Source organism: Gadus macrocephalus, chromosome 13, assembly GCF_031168955.1.
Source record: "Gadus macrocephalus chromosome 13, ASM3116895v1".
NCBI lineage: Eukaryota > Metazoa > Chordata > Actinopteri > Gadiformes > Gadidae > Gadus > Gadus macrocephalus.
In genome coordinates, this window is record NC_082394.1 from 10,623,522 (window position 1) to 10,643,957 (window position 20,436).

General features: G+C 42.7%; 2 protein-coding genes across 32 annotated transcripts in view; one reads left to right on the forward strand and one right to left on the reverse strand.

Moving 5' to 3' along the window:
* The window catches only part of pcsk1 (proprotein convertase subtilisin/kexin type 1), a 14,473-nt gene extending 12,732 nt beyond the window's left edge, over positions 1–1,741 (reverse strand). Inside the window, exons 1-2 of the mRNA XM_060069953.1 lie at positions 1,279–1,741; positions 1–94 (exon numbers count right to left, since the gene is read on the reverse strand). The exon at positions 1–94 is cut by the window's left edge and continues 10 nt beyond it. Coding sequence (XP_059925936.1) covers positions 1–94; positions 1,279–1,473 — 289 coding nt within the window. The 5' untranslated portion in view covers positions 1,474–1,741. The remainder of the gene's footprint in view (positions 95–1,278) is intronic.
* Positions 1,742–9,485: 7,744 nt separating this feature from the next.
* cast (calpastatin) overlaps positions 9,486–20,436 on the forward strand; it is a 35,804-nt gene continuing 24,853 nt past the window's right edge. For 3 of the 31 annotated variants that reach the window (XM_060070141.1, XM_060070145.1, XM_060070157.1), the window contains exons 1-2: positions 11,312–11,626; positions 12,001–12,066. In XM_060070141.1, coding sequence (XP_059926124.1) covers positions 11,597–11,626; positions 12,001–12,066 — 96 coding nt within the window. In that variant the 5' untranslated portion in view covers positions 11,312–11,596. Of the gene's footprint in view, positions 9,961–10,736; positions 10,953–11,310; positions 11,627–12,000; positions 12,067–15,974; positions 16,147–20,436 lie in introns of those variants that run through there. The other 28 variants (XM_060070143.1, XM_060070151.1, XM_060070160.1 and 25 more) reach the window with 20 other exon arrangements.

The following is a 20,436-nucleotide window of genomic DNA, read 5'->3' on the forward strand; positions in this document are numbered from 1 at the left end:
CAGACAGCCTCTTGGTGATGTGGTTGGCACTCCTCCTCATCCTGCTAGGATGGCTTCGGTGTTTGAACAGGAAATGGTTTTCCAGGGCCCCAATCTGAAACCACAGGAAGGAATGGTGAGCGATTATGTTTGCATTGTTGGACGGTGTAAATATTTAGATTACAAAAGTGTATCCTTGTGTTTTTTTCGTTCAAATTAATTGATCTAGAATTGAATAATTCAGATGAAGGCTTCAGTCCTGGAATCTTTGTTGTATTCAGAAAACATTAGCATGATTCACATGTATTAACATGTATATTACGGTGGTTCGGATAGATCTGGGTTTTGGGCACCGAAACATGCATTCCTATTGAACATTAATACTCAGAGTATAGAAAACGGTGCATTTCCAGTCACACCAGTGCATTTCATAAGCTTCATTGTCTCTCGGCTTAAAGAGCAATTTTGCCTTGTCGCTGGGTTTTGTTTCAAAAGAGGAGAGTCCCTGAGCTCATTTTCCCTATTGGTTAGAACCCAGGTGATCTGGTAGAAAATCTGATATTTTGTCTTACTCTGTTAGGTTTCCAAATCAATGGTGATGTAAGTGCAGTCTACAGAAGATGCATGCCAGGTGCCTGGTTTCCATGATACCTGGAAGCAGCTCAGTTACTCATTGACCATTGTTTTCAGTGCCACAGGTGCATCTGAATTAATTAAGTGGTCTTTTAGCTCGAGGGAAAACCTAGTATGTTTGCATTGGTCTTATACAAACAATGCTGGGAATTCATTGGGGAAAAAGGACAGGAAATAATAAAATACAAATACAAAATGTTTGATTATGGGTAAATACGGTGTGTATATGTGTGCATACTTAGTTATAGATTGATTCAACTAGTTTAGTGCGACTCATAAGCCTACGTCGAGGAAGCCACGTTGAAGACAGTCGTGTCCGTCAATTAGTGCAATTAATAAATCAAAGGAAACTTAAAGTTCTGTAGTGCAAAAAAAGTCTAAAATCTAAAATTCAAAGTCCTTAATAAAAAAAGAACACAAATAGGCCTACAGATGGAAACGGACATGAATGCTGCTTTTTTGGGTTGGACATTTTGTGACATGGTTTAACGAAGGCTATTTAACTGTAATAACAACAACTCAATTGCATGCCAATTTCCATCAGTAGACTCTCGTCTCGGCGTCGAGACGACGACATTCGATCAATCACATGTATTCATAAAGAAACACATGAGACGTTGTCTGTTTAGATGAATGACCCAGACGGTTGGCGGAAGTCTAGCCTACCTGTCGGACTAATTCGTAGTCCAGTTCTTTGGCGATCGTGTCGGCAGCGCGAAGTCCACCGGGGACCTCCACAGCCCACTCGTTGAGGTACTGTCTGTCCCCGTAGGAGAGACCCGCGGACCGGGGGACCATCGTAGCGCACAGCATCGCGAACACAGAGCAGCACATCACCGTTGGACGACATCTCATTTCCATCTCCCAAGAAAATATCGGATTAAAGAAAAATGTATCGAATAGCCCAGATGCTCACCAAAAAACAAACAAACAGCTAGGCTATGACACCAAACATTGAACGGAATGTATGATCAAATCCCCTCCTCTCGTTTTCTTTTTTGCCAAAGAAAAACAACAATCTACACAATTATTCCTCAAGACACAACCTGAAGTGATGGAGGGAACGGGACACTGCTCGGCGGTGGATGCTCGCTCCAATAAGGGAAGAGGTGCCTCAGGGATGGGTCGTGGTGGGCGGGGGGGGCAAAGTGTACACGTCAAAGTCCTTCTGACGTCAGCTTGGCGGAGCCTACACCTGTGTATGTGTGTGTGCGTCTCTGGTTGGGGGGGGGGGGGGGGGGGGGTGGGGGGTGCTCCAGGGACTCGGAGCGACTAATGATGTGGGAATACATTTTCCACTGGGCGCCTAAATAGTGTGTGGGGGGGGGGGGGGGGGGGGGGTGAATGGGAATGTATAGGGTTGTTTATTATCATCAGCATCATCTGTATAGATTCTTACATGCGGCTTTTCCCTAAAACTATAGCAGCATCACCGTGAGACTGAGAGATGCTTAAGTAGGAAAGCGCGACGAGTGAACGGTGTTTGTTCGCCTCTCGGAGGGCGCTCTGCTGATGATGTGTCGGTGCTCGCGCGTCATTCACCATGACATGCACGAGTCAGCTCCGACGCACATCGCTCCTTGTGTGGTGGCAGAGGAAGGTTACACTATGCACACATAACCAAATCAATCCATAGACGTAGACCACTATGGTGATCGTTTTTTTTTTTGTATTTCAATAATGATTGAGGAAACCTATTTCACGTTAAACATAGCCTACCCACCACGTCTTTTCCCCATCCCAACACAATAATTCGATTTCAGGTGGTTTATGCATGCCATAAAATCAGGCTACAAATAATTGTTTTTGGGCTGTTTTGAAACGTAACAAGAAACACTGTGACCATTGAGTCTAAATTGGACCCAGCAAGAGTGGCCCTTAATGTCCCTTAAATTGAACCACACAATATTGTTCTCCACTGATTCCAGTAACAGCTGTGCTCCTGGGGAAACTGATCTCACAAGTGTCGAAATGAGTCATGCACTACATCCTTCAGGACGATGCAGGCTCTGGGCCTATCCCTCATTTAATACATCGAAATGAATAAATATAAATCAGATACATTACAAACAAATGCAAATTACCATAAATGAATACAGAAGAATATAAATAATCGACCTATACATTCATATACATATGTAAATAAATAATAACTAATAATAAGAATGATAATACAAATTATAATGATAATAATAGTAATACTAACCAATAATGACAACAATTCAACGCAAAATTGGTTGCTGAAAAAACACTGAAAAACCATATCATTCTAATGTCTATTGACATCTAATGTTATAATTCCCTTCACTGTATTGATGGAACAATCGGGCACTTTGCTATTAAACAATGGGTCAAAGCACTCTCATTCCATCTGCATGAGTACACAACACGTTGTCTGGGAGTTACGAGGGCTGCTGGCAGGGGCTGCATGTTGAATTGTCATACACAATGAAGGATGTGAATGCACCTGTCAAAAACACACACACACACACACACGTAAGAACACACACACATACAGGTAAGAACACACACATATACACACACAAACACACACACGCACGCACACAAACACGCAAACACACACAGAGGTAAGAACACACACACACACACACACACACACACACACACACACACACACACACACACACACACAGGGAGGAACACACACACACATGTAAGAACACACACGTACCCAGACACACGCACAAAAACACACACACACACACACACACACACACACATATACACAAAAACGCACAAGGCAATAATCTTTGCCAGCCCATCTCTGGAGATGTCTCAAAGATTATTGCCTTCCTCTTCATTACAGGGTTGTCTTCGAGCCAGCCTCTCCCAGATAGGTTAGAAAAACAATGCAACTCTTTAGCTCTGCTCATACAGGGATGAACCAACTCAGCCATATATCCTCCTGAGTGAAAGGACTTCTGCACCAGCAGCCTCATAGGGTTAATAAGCAGAAAGAAAACCATTAGCCTGCTGCTATTGTAATTGGAACCGTACGGTGGGTTCACTAAGCTAGTTAGTAAGGGTTATGTAGCATGTCCCTGCCCTGTACTATCTCAAGGTGTAAAACCCTCAGGCGAAGCTAGCCTTAGATCTGCAGATATCTCACCAACCCTCTTGCAATAATAAACAAGAAGAGCTCACAAAAGGTTTCATGATTATCTTTTAATATCAAGTCTCTTGGTACAGGATTTAATTGTTGAAAATAATATAGATATCCAGGGTCTAGGTGGAACCTGGTGAAAAACAGACATAGATCTACCATTTAATGAAGATACTCCATCTATATGTTGGCTCACAATTATCTTCAGAATCCTTAAAAGGTGGTGGATTGGCCCTCATATCTAACTCAAACCTCCTCCGTAAAGCCCAAAAAAAATAAAAATATTTTATATAGGTTCACATCGTTCGAGGGGCTTGCCTTCTGCTCCTAAATTCCTCTTAGACAATCCAGATTCTTTATTTTTGGCTACTTCCCCATCGGGCCAGTATCTGCTTTTCGTAGATGAGTTTTCTGAATTTGCAGCTGATCTTGTAATATATTCGGACAAAGTTTTGCTTATTAGGGATTTCAACACTCATGTGTCTCTTTCTCTTTTGAAGGTTTCTTTGTCTGTTACAGACATGTTTTGCGTCAAACCGCATGTCCAGCACCCACAATGGTGGAAACCAGTTGGACCTTGTCTTGACCCGTGGTGTCCAAACTTCAGACCTGGTTATCTCACCCTATACCTCAGCTTTATCTGACAACTTCCTGCTCACCTTCAGGTGTTGGTATCCCTCCCCACGACGACCGGCCGGCTGTCGTCATATCACCCAGTGCTTCCCCTATATGCGCTCCACCGCTGCAGGATTGTCAGCACCACGGCAAAAAAAAAAAAAATAAATTCTGCCAAGTTAAAGGCACATTTGCACAATGATCTGGTCTCAGCAGATAACTTCACTCTGTCGGTTTTTATGTCATATTTGGAAGCTTAATCTGTAAATTGTTCCCAAAAAATCTCACCAGAAGTAACCATTTAAAAGAAAAAAACAATTCTTGCCCCAGGACCCCCAGCGTTGCTAGGTTACCAACTCACAGCACCACTGCTATAAAAAATCTAGGGGAAACACTGGATCACCCCTGCAACTACTAGCCATAGCAGATAAGTTAGCCCCTTCACTTTAGAGGCTCTATGGATAGTCTCACTGACTTCAACACTGCCCATTGACTCGGCTGCTCCTCTTATTGGTAAAAAGCTGACTACAAAAAAAACAGCGCCTTTGAAGACACTTGCACCCTGAAGCGCAGTTGCAGAAAACTAGAACTCAAATGGAGCTCAACTAAACCTGAAGTCTTTCATCTTGCATGGCACGATAGCCTGCACGTCGGTAAAACTGAATAAATTACATCTTAAAACGCCAACTAGTCCAGTGTCTTAAAAAAGGTTTGACGTCAAAACAGCCTAGGAAAGTAGGCTCCTCCCACTTGGAAAGAAACTTCATGGTATTCCAACAAAGAATTATATCAATTAGAAAATTAATAGATCCTTCCCCTATTCTTCATCTTAAACATCCTACAAGATCATCCCCACATGTCTCTCTTTGTCTTCCCTGAAGCAACCTTCCTGTACCTCAGCACAATCTTCATGGATGAACTTGCAAAACTAACGAAAGCATCTAAACCATCTAAATCCACAACCTCCCAACAAAGGTTCTTAAAGAACGTTTTCAAAATGTGGGACCTGCTATGCTCAACCTCATAAACTTTCCTTGTTTATTTGGAAGAGTTTCCTCTTTTAAGACTGCTGTGATAAAACCTCCACTCAGGAAGCCTGGCTTAGACCATGAAATACCCAGCAGCTTTTGTTCCAAATCTAACCATTCCATTCCTTTTTAATGTACTGGAAAGAATTGCAGCTGACCAAATCATCAATCACCTGATGATGGAGAACTTATTTGAATCCTGTCAATCTGGTTTCAGGACTTTCTACTCCACTGAAACTGCTGTGAGCAGAGTCGTAAACTTATTTTTCTCTCTCGCTTCTCCTTAGCAAGGACAGCAATGGAAGCTCCCTGCTGGTTATGCTTCACCTCAGTACGGCATTTGACATAACGACGACCATAGTCTTCTACATCATCGTCTTGAGCACTATGTTGGCATCAGAGGTTCTGCTCTTCTCTGGGTTCGATCCGTTCACACAAATAGAACACAATTTGTTCTCTGCGAAGACTCAAAATCAAAACCGACCCTTCCCCAAGGGTCGGTACATGGTCCACTGCTCTTTGAAATCTGCATGCTTCCTCTTGCTGATATTATTCGCGGCTAAAGAAATAAGCTTCACAAAACTCCTCCAATATCCAGAATGTTGAATCTTGCCTCACTGCAACTCAAAGATGGATGTCCCAAAACGAATTGCAGGTAACTATAGGGAAAACCAAGCTGATAGTCATTTGCCCAAAGCAAAACCGAACATAATTTATGACATCACACTGTAACCCTCCAAAATTCCTGTGTCAAACGTCTTGATGTCTTGTTTGACCCAATGCTTTCAAAAAGTTCACCGGAGCTGCATTCTTTCATCTCAGGAACATTGCTCAAATCAGACCAATGTTATCCGCAGAGACGCTAAGCCACACATTTATATTGATTAGACTAGATTACCGAAAATGTGAGCATATTACTCCTTTTCTCGCCTCTCTTCCTTTGCTCCCAATAACTGCCATTTGAGAAATGAAGGTGCTTCTACTTACCCCTGCACGGTTCAGCACCATCCTACCTGAAGGACCTGATTATTCCTTATTGACCTTCTCGAGCTTGCCTTCTATCAATTCCAAAGGTTGAAAAGTAATCAGTAGGAACCAGAGCATTCTCCTATCAAGCGGCCTATTTATAGAATAGTCTGCCACCTGTAATCAGGGAAGGAGATTGCTGAGAAAACTGAAAAGTTGCATTGGAAGGACGTTGTTTGGCGCCTATTGGAGTGCCTCTCAGCCCTCTATCAGCTGGATTGGCCGGCATTGACCTAACCCTGATGCTGATAGGCACTAGATTAGAGGTGGCCGACATGTTACCTGTCCACCCTGCCCTATCTAACCATAATCTCTGTCTCTTTAAGTGTGCTGGGGTGAATGTGACTGGATGTGTGGACTCCCCCAACGGCTACCATCTTGCTCACCGGCCAGCACCCCATCAGTGTCAACAATATTTGATCCCTCGAAGATTCTAAAATGTTGGCTTTATCCCTACTATGTATGCAGGGCCGACGGACTGCGGGGGAAAGTGAGGCAGTCCTGGGGGGGCCCAAGGCAGAGGGGGGGGGGGCATCAGTACCTCTTGTATACAGGGCCCAGGATTTGGTGCCACGGCCCTGTATGTATGTAAATGATGGCAACCATTGCACTCGTTACCATCTCTGGGGAAGGGATCCCCCACTCTGCGTTCCTTATGAAGATCTTTTTGTTAATTAAGGGAGTTTTTTCTTGCCCTTTGGGGGGCTAGAGTTAGTGGTGTGTCATAAATATATAGCCTGTTAAGCCCTTTGAGACTGTAATTTTGTTTAAGGGCTGTTTAAATAAAAATTGACTTGACTTGACACACACACATGTGCACACATACACATGTGCACACATACACATGCGCACACACACAAACACACTCGCACATACACACGATCTGGTCAGTGTGGGAAGATGGGAGTCATGGAATAGCTACCCATTGACGTCAGCAGCAGGGCAGCAATCACCCTGGAGGGGGTAGGACAGCCCTGCACATCAGGGAACCCGATTGTTTTTTTGCAGGTCTTACTCACAAGTAACAAAGAGCCAAACGCCTAGTAAAGAGGACCATCCACCATGACATGGACAAGAAGATCAAGCAACTAAAGACAAAAACCATCGGCTAACATCTGATTATTCTAACACCCCCCTCCCCCTCCTTTGTTATGCCCCCTCGACGGGTGGAAATATGAATGCATTAACATGCATGACACTGGGTCGACGTAATGTCAACATTGTATCGTCACAGGTTCACTCTCCATTGTACGGCGTATTCGCACATGACATACGTGCCAGTGGTCTTGGGCCGGATCGTAAGCCCTCAGCAGTGTTTCACAGCGTTGCCGTCTGAAGAGCCACGCAGGCAGCTCACCGCCGCCAACGATGCGCCGTTAGAATGTGGTTGTCATGCCAACCGCTGCCTTTGAACGAGGCTGCCGATGAGCAGTGGTCGCATGCATGATGTGTGTTGCAATCTCAAACACAAACAGCCCTAGCCGAATTAATATATAGATTGATACGGTTGGATGATGGATGCCGTTTGCTGCTAAATGAAAGTGTCCAGCATGGAACCAATATGCAAGGGTTACAAGGGGTAACATGCTCTCGTGACAAGGTTTAACTTCTTTAATGAAGTTTTCATGCACCTAAACATTTGTTCACCAAAAAAACAGAGTTTGTTCTTATCGCTAATATAATATTCACCCCATATTATCTTATAATTCTGCTAGGAATACCACACTATGAATTTATTCTAAAATGAGAAAACACGTCACTTTAGTAAAAAGCCAGTGTATTATTTTCTTTAGCAGCACCATAGGTGACACGATGTGTGTGTGCGATTGAGGAAATGCTAACAGATTGTAGGCCTATGTAAGAAAGCTGGTTTAATTATGAACAGCTCTGAGCTCCCTGAATATCATCTGGTTCACTGACGCTTCCCAAATGTCACCCAGTGTCATCTGGACTGACATTTCTCCGGATAGTTGGACATTATGTTTAGTATCTGTGGCTGTTGTGGTTCTCGGGGCTCGTCCTGTTATCAGGCAGTAAAAAGGGTAACCAGACAGACATCTTTGGGTTTTCACCAGGACGTGTAATTATTTGATTTCATTTTTCTTCCATCCACAATTCGTCCCCCTGAACAATTGGTTGTAGCCTTGGGCTAAATTTTTCAGCCCTGCACCAGGAAGGGTGCAGGGCTGAAAGGGTGCATTGAAGGGTGCATTTGGTGACTTTATGAATTTAAAGCTCTTAATTGTCCTCTTGCATCGTTGATCTTTTCTGTCCTTACAAAGGATAGAAAAGGGTGGCAGCGATTACTAGGGGATTACACTAAGCAGCTATGAAAAGGAGTTTATTAATACCTCAAACTTTTCCAAAAAATGGCATAGATTCAAGTTATTAATAAGTGGCATGCAAATTTATCTCTCTAATTGGTGACTACTGTCACAATCAGCCCAACCAACCAGAGCGCAAACTACAGACTAATTAGGACTAAAGAAATGACTCATATTGGATGTGAGTTATGCAAGCTACCAAAACATTCAAGGGACTTACTGTAATGCAGAGTTATAACGGTCATTTAGTCAAGGGTTTCACTTTTCTCCCAATTATCTATATAGTTTAATGTTATGCAATCATCCTTTACTGTCTAAACAAAGCTGTCATTTATGAAGTTTATTTTGCATCAATGACTAAATTAGCTTTAGGTCTTGGAAAAAAACAATGAAAGCTCAAATTCAAAGAACTTTATTTTTCCCGTGAGGGAACTTCATTTGTGGTCAGGCACATACAAACAAGGCATAGGGTAAAATGTTATAATTAATTGTAGTGGCAACTCATTGGATAATCGCTGGTCGTTAGTCCCTGGTTAAGTACATAGACAGTATCAAATCATTATTATAGGATTTTTTTTTTTTAAGTAAGTGAATAAGGCAGTACCGCCTTCCTCCACTAAAGGACAGCATTCTATCATTTAACCAGGGGGAAATTGTCACACAGTTTGAGCTGGCGATATAACAACTCGTGGGTGGTGGGATGGGCCCTGGGGAACCAAAACACACATCCAGTGTCGCACGTAACTATTAGGACCCCACACGTCCGACTTCTAGGCTACTATGTAATCATCTAACTTCTACCCCTTATGTCGGCCTGGAAAATACAAACAAATCTAGTTAACATAATCTACATTGAGTCAGATATAATGTCTGACAAGTGTATTCGTTGATCTCACTTGCAAAAGCGACGCGACATTCACTTCACAATAACTTTTAAGAGCAGCCGTTGCCCATTGCGCCATCTCATGTTGCGTTGGATATCCACCTATCATTTAAATATTGTGTCTGCGGAAACGTATAGCCTATTACCTCCAACCATCTAGAAACTAGGCTACTACGCTCCAGCGGGAGGGGCATTTTTGCGCTAAAGAGATCGGGCGTAGGCATTGGCAAATAAATATTACCCCACGCAGAAGGAAGGTAGTCGACCTGGGAATCAGGACAGTCGTACTCACGCGCAGAGATGCCACACAAAAAAAGAAGTCATGGACATCACAAAAAGAACAAGGAGGTAACTTTATTCATCCGTCGATTTGTATTCAACTGTGTGAGAAGTGTTCTGTCGTATCGTTAAGTTATTGTATTTCCTGCTAACGTCATGCACGCATGTTTATATTGCACGAATCTAATCGATAGATGTATTTCGATCGACCCATTTACAGGTTCTACAGGTTGTGCCAAGTTGTGCTTGATTTAAGCTTTATTTAAATCAAGCACAACTTGGAATGGACTACGAAATCAACCAAAGAAATATGTAATTGGTAAACAACATTTTAATTTGCAATTATTATTATTTTTTTATATAGCAAGTGCATGTGGCAGTACCGCTTTTCTCCACCGGGGTACACTATTCTACCACTGATCTAGTGGGACTTGACCAGTGACCACACAGTATGCGCTGGTGATTCAACAATTCCTGGGAAGTGGCGGGGGTCTGGGGAACTGTAATCAAAACACACACATCCAGTTTTGCACCACGTAACTACATATAAGGACCCCGCACTGCCGACTTCAACAATGTTATCCTCTCCACCCCATACATGTAGGCCTGGAAAATACAAACAACAAATCTTGCTAACATAATAGAGTCAGACAGAAGTGTCCGACTAGTTAGTTTAGTCGTTGATCTCACTTTCAAAGGCAATGTTCACTTCACAAGCATACATCGTTTTTTTGTAGAAGTGGCACCGTTTTAAGAGGAGCCTATCACTTGTGCCATGCCATCTCATGTTTACACTTATAGTTACGTTTGGTATCTATATTGTGTCTGCGGACACTTATAGCCTATTACATTCAACGATCTAGAAACTACTCTGCTCCAGCGGGAGGGGCATTTTTGCGCTAAAGAGAAAATCGGGCGTAGGCATTGGCAAGTAAACTCTATCTCGAGCAGAGCGAAGGTAGTCGACCTGGGAATCTGTATAGTCGTCGTAGTTGGCCTACCCACCCGCAGAGATGCCCCACAAAAAAAGAAGTCATGGACATCACAAAAAAAGCACCGAGGTAACTTTACTCATACGTTTTGTATTAAACTGAGTGAGTGAGAAGTGTTCTGTCGTATGTTAAAGATATTGGTTTCCTGCTAACGTCATGCACGCATGTTAATATTGCATGTATCTAATCGATTGTCTTTTTTGATCGAGCATCGAGCCATTTACTGCGATGCCCACACCTTGTTCAAATCCCCATAGATCAAGCATCCCCATAACAAATGAACCAAATACATGTGTAAGTTGGTAGACAACATTTCCAGGATGCCAGTTTGCTTAAAAAGAAAAAAACATTGTGGGGGGGGAAAGCCAAAACTAGGGAGTGTTTTCTTCAGAAATTGCGCAATGCTCCAATTGTTGCACCCATCACCCAAATGTGCCAGGGTTGGTCCAACTCTAGGCTACTAGATAGTCTTGCCTGAGGCGGAAGAGATCAACTTAGATCAACTGCAGTAATAATAACTTCAACAAAGCGATTGCTGCCTGTGGTTGTCATCTCAGAGGGCTGAACGTTATCTGTGTAGAGTATCTATCTGCTGTAGAACTACTTTAGCTGGCCTGGGAGTGGCACAGAGTGGTATTCGTAGAGAACCGGAGAGGTGGGAATGTGAGTTCAGGACTCCATACAGTTTTTTATTGATTCGCCTCTCTTTCACAATGGCCTACGCTGCGTATTGGATGAGCACTGTGAGTACATGGATATTTGCCATCTTTTTTTTTTTTTAACCCGTCTTATAATAAGTCCCTCTGGCGTTACATGTTAGGATTTAAAAAAGTTAGATGAGTTATGAAACTATTCATCGAATGTAATTAATCAATGTTTACTTCCATGTCATTTTTTAAGTTTAGACGCATACTTATAATTAGGCTATAGTGTACACTTTGTTGCCAATTGGTTTTAAACTGGAATAAAGGAGTACACTGTTGGCTACAGTCTAGAATATATTTATTTTGATTAAATGTTTGCATTATGTAAGTGAAGTAACCTAAAAACGTTATAGTTGTTTTATAAACCGAAAGAAAAACAACTGTTTTTGTTGTTGTTTTGTGTGGCGTTGTAGCATAGAGGAGATGGCCATGCGAATAGCAGACTAAACTACTACTCCAGTCTGTCTTCTACTGTTAAGGTACTCACTCTACCCCTGCTAAATGTATGCATGTAAACTTTGAACATCGCAAAGAGAAAATCCCTTATAGAGTTGGCCTACCCTTTTTAAGTGGCTATACTCTATGGCATAACGTTCCTACATAACACATATGTTGCTATTGACAACGATTGCACAATTGGTGTTGTCTAAATTACCAATTCAAACTTTAAAATCCTATTTGAGGAAATACAACAATAGGGGTTTGGAGTTTTGGTTGCATTTGAAAGGATATTTCATACCAAAATGGATGGCATGGTTGGATTTGTACGGGGCGCCTTCTAGTGGGGACAACGGCAAGTGAATCAGCAAGTCATTAATGAAACAGATGTTGTATAAAGCTATAAACATGTTTGGTGAAATTAATACAAACTTTAACAATTATTGTCTTTAGATCCCTATAAGTAGATCTAGAGTTGAAATTGCAAGTTGGAGTTAAAATAGGTAAGTGTGTTGTTGGGTAACACCCAGTACCACAGAAAGTACTTATTTTTAATATTCTCTTATCATTTTCTTACCTATCTGTAAGATATAAAATACATAAATATGCTTGTTATGGGGTTTGTACCATACATTTTAAGGGTATTAATCATGTGTGATTTTATGTAATGCTGTGAATTTGATTTAACAGCTTCCCATCAAATCATATAATCAAATAGTTGTATTGCTCAAAATGTTGGTACAACCTGTAGCTGATCGTAGCAGGTTGTGTGGTTCACCTATAGGCTCATGAGAGTTGTAGCTTGACAGAATTAGTGTGGACCTAATAATAGAGCTTCCCAGCCTCGGTCCTGCCAGGGGTCCAGTTACACCTGCAGTCGTATGTACTGCTAATGCGTACAACATGTGCGCACACACATGTCGCTTTTTAGTGTCCTCTACTGGCATCTCAACTTTCTAGTACTTCTGTATTGGTCCCTATGAGTATTGGTCCCTAGTATGAGTAATATGATGGTGTAGCCTATAACAAAAAAACGTTCAAACCTCTAATAACATATTCCACAATTTTAATAACATCTTTAATAATATTCACATTTTTTTATTTACATATACTATGTACTCGAAAGATGAATCTAAACCATACAGAAAATGATCAAAAGGGAGTTTCCAGACAGCTCTGTGTCATGCTCCACGAGGTGTCAGACTCTGTTCTCATTCGTCCCCGGACTAGAGACGCAATCGATACAAATGACCAGTCAAATGTCTTTTTAGCCCTAGTTTAGCACACATAATGAACCAGAAATAGCAGTTATCATACTCGTTGTGTGATTATGTGTGTCTTAACGATGGAGCTGTCATCTTTAATTAAGTCAATCAAACTCATCCCCAATTAGTACCTCAGATGAAGAGCTCAGCTGCACGTGTTTTACCAGGGTGCAATAGCTCGTTCTACAGGCAACAACAAGGGCTGTCCTGCACCCTTAAGGTGTGCCTCTTACAGGGGCGGGTCCCATTGTCAGCTCTTGGAATGTGAAATGCATGGTCATTTTATTTTGTTATTTTTGCTTTTCTTTTTACTTTCAGCTGGACAAAGACATATTGTAAATCAGATAGTTTTCTAAAAAGCCTAGCCTATTGTTATGTCATGTAAATACCATAAATGTACCTTCGTGTTCGAAGGTTAATATATGCGTCAATTATGAACTGTCGTGTATAAAACTCTTCCTACCAAACATTTGCATCACTCCCTTTGATGTGTTCCTGTGACGTCGCTGTCTCAGAGTCTATTAGATGTGTACTTTTGAATCCTGTCACTGCTTCTGTAAGAGATGTCTTCCTCTGCGGGGCCACTGCCATGTCACATTGCAGCTGCCACCCAACCTCTATCACAACCTGTATCATGCGCTACTTAGTAGAAGTTGACTAGATGAGTTACTGCTGAGGTTAAATATAGCACCGGCAGTATATATCACAACGTTAAGGGGACAGCGAGGTGAACCCTTATTATGCCCCATTTCCACTGCAGGGTGCGGAACGGATCGGATCGCAAAGGTGCGGTGGAGGGGGCAGTATAGCCCAGCTCAGTTCCGAGGTCGCGTTTCCACTGCCGACAGTACCCTTGGTGGTAGGCCGGATGTCAATCGCCGCGGCAGCTACGTAAACATCGTAAACAACGTCTTCCTCCGCAAGAATGCAGACGAACGTCTCCACCTCCTTGTTCGCCCAAGCAAGCTTTTTACGCGACATGTTAATTGTAAAGAATAATACCTTGAGGCTACTGTTTGTTTGTTTTTATCCCCGCGTCACCCGGAAGTGACGATTCTGTCGACCAATCAACGGAGGGGGGGTGTAGCTAGAATTCCAGGGTACCCTTTCAGGCGTCTGGTCTCGTTTTGGGTACCGCAACGGAGGAGTCCCTAGAATGGGGTCGGAACGGGTACGGCAAAGTCCGGGTCACGCCCACTTTTGGCGGTGGAAACGCGATCCGACCCGCACCTTTGCGATCCGATCCGTTCCGCACCCTGCAGTGGAAATGCGCCATTAGGGGTGAAGCCCAAGCCCCCTCAGTCACCACTTACCACTTACCACTTACCTTCGGGTCTCAGATCTTGGACCTGTTAGTGTTACAATACTGACACCAAGGTGGGCATTCAATTGATACACACACACACACACACACACCTTTTTCCTGCGCTTGGTGATTAAAGAAAGGGTGTAGACTAAAACAAAGAAAGAGTTAACACTTGGGAGACATACACACTGTGAGCGTGACTCAAAGACGCTAGTTTGCTGACTTGCATCACCACACCCAAGAGCTACCCTGAGAGACAAAGGGAACGGTGAACATTCCTGGAGGCCTGCCAACAGCCATAATTGTAATGCACTCTGCACCTTCCCTACATTATTTTCAGTCAATAGTGGTAGGAGGCATGGAACAGCTTTTCACACTGAACTCCTGACTACTTCATAGGGCCATGTCATTGCCTTTGTTGAGACATTCAAGCTCCAGAACACAATTCCTATCAATCCCTTCCGCTCACTGAGTGTTTTCGGCGGTGGTTGCATGCATACTAGTCAACAATGTGTTTTGTCTCCGAAGGAGCAATGGCTGTTGTTAATATGAGGGATGTGGGAGTTCTGCACAAAGGATACACCCTAATTCTTGTTTTCCCACTCTGTCATTGTAATTAATTATTGAATCATTTTCATCTCATCACCCTCACACAAAGACCAAGTCCTAAGCCGGTTGGTTTGGTTCCAACTTTAAAGGGAGTGAGAGTTGAGTGTGCACATTTTTTCAATAGTTGGATGAAAGTGTTTGTCCTTTCCAAATTATTTCCCCAAAGATAACTTTCTGTTGAAATACCATGGGGGAAAGAAAGTCTAGAAGTCATCCCACTTGGACATTGAGAAGAGTCCACTCCCAAGTCCACTCCTTGATGATACAGCTGTAATAGGATACTACTGTGTATCTATCTGCATGGCCCTTCCCTTGTGTCAACACAGATTGCAAAACTTATATCTGACTGCTGTGACTTCCCTTGGGGGGTACTAGAGACTGGAGAGCATGTGAGCCAAAATGTGGGGCAGGGTTGGTCTGATTGGAAAAGTTGTTTTTAATATTTCGTTCTGAAGAAAGAGACGAGTCAGATTCACTGTGCTTATGCATTATATGTAGGTTTGCATTCATATGCAATTGTATACACATAGGTATGTGTATGTGTGTGTCTGTGTGCGTGTGTGTGTGGTGCCAGTAGCAGACCTATCCGTTAACAATGAGAATTGTCCCAGATGTGGTCCCTAGTCTACGTGGGTGTCGGTGTGAGTGGGGTGACCCTGTTCCCTTTATAGCCCAGAGACTTTACAGCCCAACCCTAATAACCAATCATGTGTAAGCCCCGCTGCCACGGCTCCCTGACCACACCCACCCTGGGAGTTTCCCCGCCCAGCCTACCCTGTGTGTGTGTGTGTGTGGGGAGCACGCTGCAGCGGACACAGCAGAGTTAGAGGATCATACTTGCGGGAGGAACACTTACAGCTGACATGGGCCAGATACTGAGCTGGATCCGGGGTCCCAACCGGGACAACCCGGACCTCCTGGACGTGGCCGTGGAGCAGCAGGTGTGTGTGTGTGTCTGTGTGTGTGTGTATGTGTCCGTCTGATTCCGTCCCTATGTCGGTCTGTCCCGGTCTCAGTCTCGTGTTGTTATCAGAACATCATGTTCAAGTCCTGCTGTGCTGGAGTGTCTTGAGGAGAACGTTCTCTTTGGTGTTAATACATAAAGAAAGGCTTTGTTTTGAATTTCTTATTTGCAACTGTTAAAATCACAGAGTTGCTGCAAGTTGGAATGTGTTTTTGTTAGTTTAGCAAAAGGACTTATACGGGAAGGCACGTCAGAGGGTAGACTTTTTTGGCAGTGTTTCAAGTCAGACCACCACCTCCCTCTTGCGCTCTCTCTCCCTCTCCTATCCCGGTCTGTCTGGCTCTCTTTCTCTCTTGCTCTCTCTCTCTGTCTATCTGTCTCTCTCTCTCTCTCTCTCTCTCTCTCTCTCTCTCTCTTGCGCTCTCTCTCTGTATCACTGTCTCCCTGTCTCACTCTCTTTCTCTCCCTTGCTCTCTCTCTCTCTGTCTCTCTCTTTCTCTCTCTCTTGCCCTCTCTGTCTTGCTCTCTCTCTCTGTTTCCCTCTCCCTTGCTCTCTCTCTCTCTCTCTCTCTCTCTCTCTCTCTCTCTCTCTCTCTCTCTCTGTGACTCCCTGTCTCACTCTCTCTCTCTCCCTTGCTCTCTCTCTCTCAGGCTCTCTGCTGGGCTGAGAGGAGACGAGGAATGTGAGGACTTCTCGGTCAGACTTATTATTTGTGTATTACCGTGCACAGTGTGCACAGAGTTATAGTGTCATGTAGAGACAAGAGGTTTATTGTGAAAGGGCAGCGTGGGGACTTCACACAGTTAAACAGATATAAACTTGGGTTTGTGGATTTGTTTGCTACTGTATCGGAGTATCCAAGCTTAGGTTGAATCTTTCCAAAGTGTATATTTGTCAAGGAAAACGTTACCTCCACCATCAGCGGAGTTAGAAGGGTAAATGAGTACCTTAAACAGCCCAGGAGAAGGTTTTGTGTCTTGATTGTACCTTCAGTTAATGGTCATGTCTCCCAAATGACAACATTCCTCTACTGTTCGATGTTTGGCTTACAGGAAACGTCCACTAAGGAAACATGTCTAGATTACACATACCTCGTACAATAATGTCTAACGATGACAGGCCTGGCAATAGTGCCACAGTTATCAGCTTTCCCTGTCAACTCTGTTTCTACTCTTCTAGGCTGTAAGGAGAAGAACACGTATGCACATATAAGCATGGCTCACTTGGACTGGCTCCAGAAAACGTTGGTTATGAGCTTATATCACCAGGGCTTGTTTTTATGGTCAGATCATCGGTCAAATGTGAACCTATATTAGTAAAAAGAGACAACATTTAAGAAACTATAGAGAACCAAACAGGTTCTAGAATACATATTATAATATATATTTTGAACAATTTATATTGTGGTCAATAATTATAATTCTCCATTGTGTGATTGGCAGCACTTGCCAAACATTGCAATTATCAATAATAATAATAATAATAATTCATTATATTTATATAGCGCTTTTCAATGACCCAAAGACGCTTACAGAAGGGGGGGACCTAACTCACCACCACCAATACCTAAACCCTACCCTTAAGGCACTGCCTGACAGTGTGTCCACTAAAATGTTAAGGCAAACAGCAAACATAATCCCCACCGAACCCCCTCAGACCATTAAGGCCTGTGCGTGCCCTCCGTGTGTGTGTGTGTGTGTGCCACAGTTGTGTGGGTGCAGCATCCGTGCGTTTTCATAACCGTCTGAAATAAAGCGTGTGTATCAACATGCTGAACACGTGTTCTTGTGCTTTCTGTTTCCGAGCATCGGTTTGGTTGTTGCGTTATGTGCTTCTGCTGTGTCTCCATAATGTATAAGACCTGTGTTTCCATTTGACGGCTTTGGCAGGGATGTGTGTCTCTCAGTTCAGGTTGAGCCTGGTGTGAACTTATCTCATCTGATTTAACAGGTTTTTCCTGTTGTAAAAAATGTAATATTGTAGAGAAGTCTGAAGGAGTACATGTGGAAGGGCCACTAGGGCTGCTGTCAGACAGCACAACTGTCTGTTAACAACAATCGTTCCCAAGTCTGCTGTGCTTCAGGAAAAGCTGATGACTCCAGCATGTATCTTATGCAATAGTAACACCCATGACGTACTCATAAACCATTGTTAATGCACAAAGTCCGAGCAGTATGGAAAGGGATATGAGCATGAAGGAATCCTTATGCTCTTATCTCTTACATTCCGCTGTAATCCGGCATAGGGGTGCAACAGGTGAGGGGGCAGTGGTGGAATGCAGCTGTAGCAAGATGGGGAGAGAGAGTAGATAGAAGCTGTTGGTCCGGTCATTCATGAGGAGGTGATTTGTGTTGTTTTTTTGTTCGTCAATGTTGACTACCCCAAACAGGTTGTTTATCTGATAATGTGTCTCCAACTCTGCGTTTTCTATTTATATTTGAATCTTCCTTTGAGATTTATAGTATAAGCTAGACATAGCCTCTCAAGAGGTGAGAAATGGTTCCGTGTTGACCTGTGATCTGTTGTAGCTCAGGGAATAACTTTGAACATATGATAGCCTATACGGTGCTAACTTTAGCATGGGAGAGGGTACTGGATGAGTACTACAGAAACCCTAGACCTGCTTTACTGCAGAGATAACCCTTGGGTGTTGATGCCAACACTACAACATCTACACCGGGTTATTGCTTCACGAATTAATGAAATCTAACGGGAGAGTTGAACAAAAGACATGAACAAATGGAGTTGAGGGAGTGTTCACATGACTGGATCCCCCCAGTATTATCATTTTCAGCGAGTAAATCATATTTGAAAAGATCACAGAGTAGAGTTATGGCCCTTGAGTAATTACAGTTTACAGGTTGTAAAAGCTTTTATTTGATCTGAGCTGAGTTGTATATCTAGCAGACAAATATGTTTGAGTTTATCATATATGAGATTATCGTTTCATATGGTTAAAGGTCTGCTTATATGTAAAACGAATCCTTAATTATGCATACGTGTTATTTTCTGTGATTGCAAGGCTATATCACAAACACATACAATTAATCATTTATTAATAAGTCAGTTTCTGAATGGCCACTCCCTTGGACTAGTTTATTGTGGCACTAAGGCCAACAGAGAAAACATGTTGCCATGGGAACAGACAGTATAGACGCAATTTTACACACACACACACACACACACACACACACGCGCACACACACACACACACACACACACACACACACACACACACACACACACACACACACACACACACACACACACACACACACACACACCTTGTTGTCATCCAGGATCTGATAGCTTGTCCATGTTAGGGTATTTTTAAACAACGTCAGGGTTTGAGGAACGAGGACACATAAAATACTCTGCCTCTCATCGGGAAACAACTTAACATTATTTGGAGTCTGGGTACCTCCTCATGGTGATACGATTGGTACCTTGAATACATTTATATTGATCAACAAGCCAGTAAATGAAATTATACTTTAATTTACCAAACCCTTGTGGAAAATGTGTATCTATTAATATGCATAGAAAAAATGACATAATCCACCATGGACTTGCTATCTATACCCCTTTCAAACATCTGTATGGTCAGCTATCCAGATCAACTCATTGTAGTCTGTTGACCTCTGCTATGGGAACTGGAAGTTTCACTGACATACTAAAGTGGCACATGGGTGTGACTACACAGACTTTCCATGATGTATTGCTTTTCCTCCTATCTATTCGGTCGCAGACACTTGTCACACCACACCCTGACCTGAAGGTTACAAACTGTTAACTAATGACAAACTGACCCACCCATAATCAAAAACTAGCATTCAACCATCTCTAACCCAATACCCAATTTCAACCACTGCTGGTGGTTGAAACTTTAAACTTATATAAACCCTAACCATCCTCAATCACAAACATACACTTATCAATCTATCACCTAACAAGTAAACTTTGAAATTTTGACCTCGACACTTCATTTAATCTACTCTTAATCTTACCTGACCTTAACTGTTTTCAAACGTAGATGCATTGCACCATGTCAGACACAAGGGGGTGTCCCATTCTCAACATTATTTTTATTGTCTCCACGTTAATGACAAATGCTATATTCTAGCAACCCCACTTTTAAAATTAGGTGACTTTAAACTAATCTATTGAATCATTGTCTTCATGTGCTTCCTTAGGAAATATATCGTCCTGCCATGTTTTATTATTGTTTTCTTCATTTTTTTCAAGCACTTTGGCACTAGTCCAGTT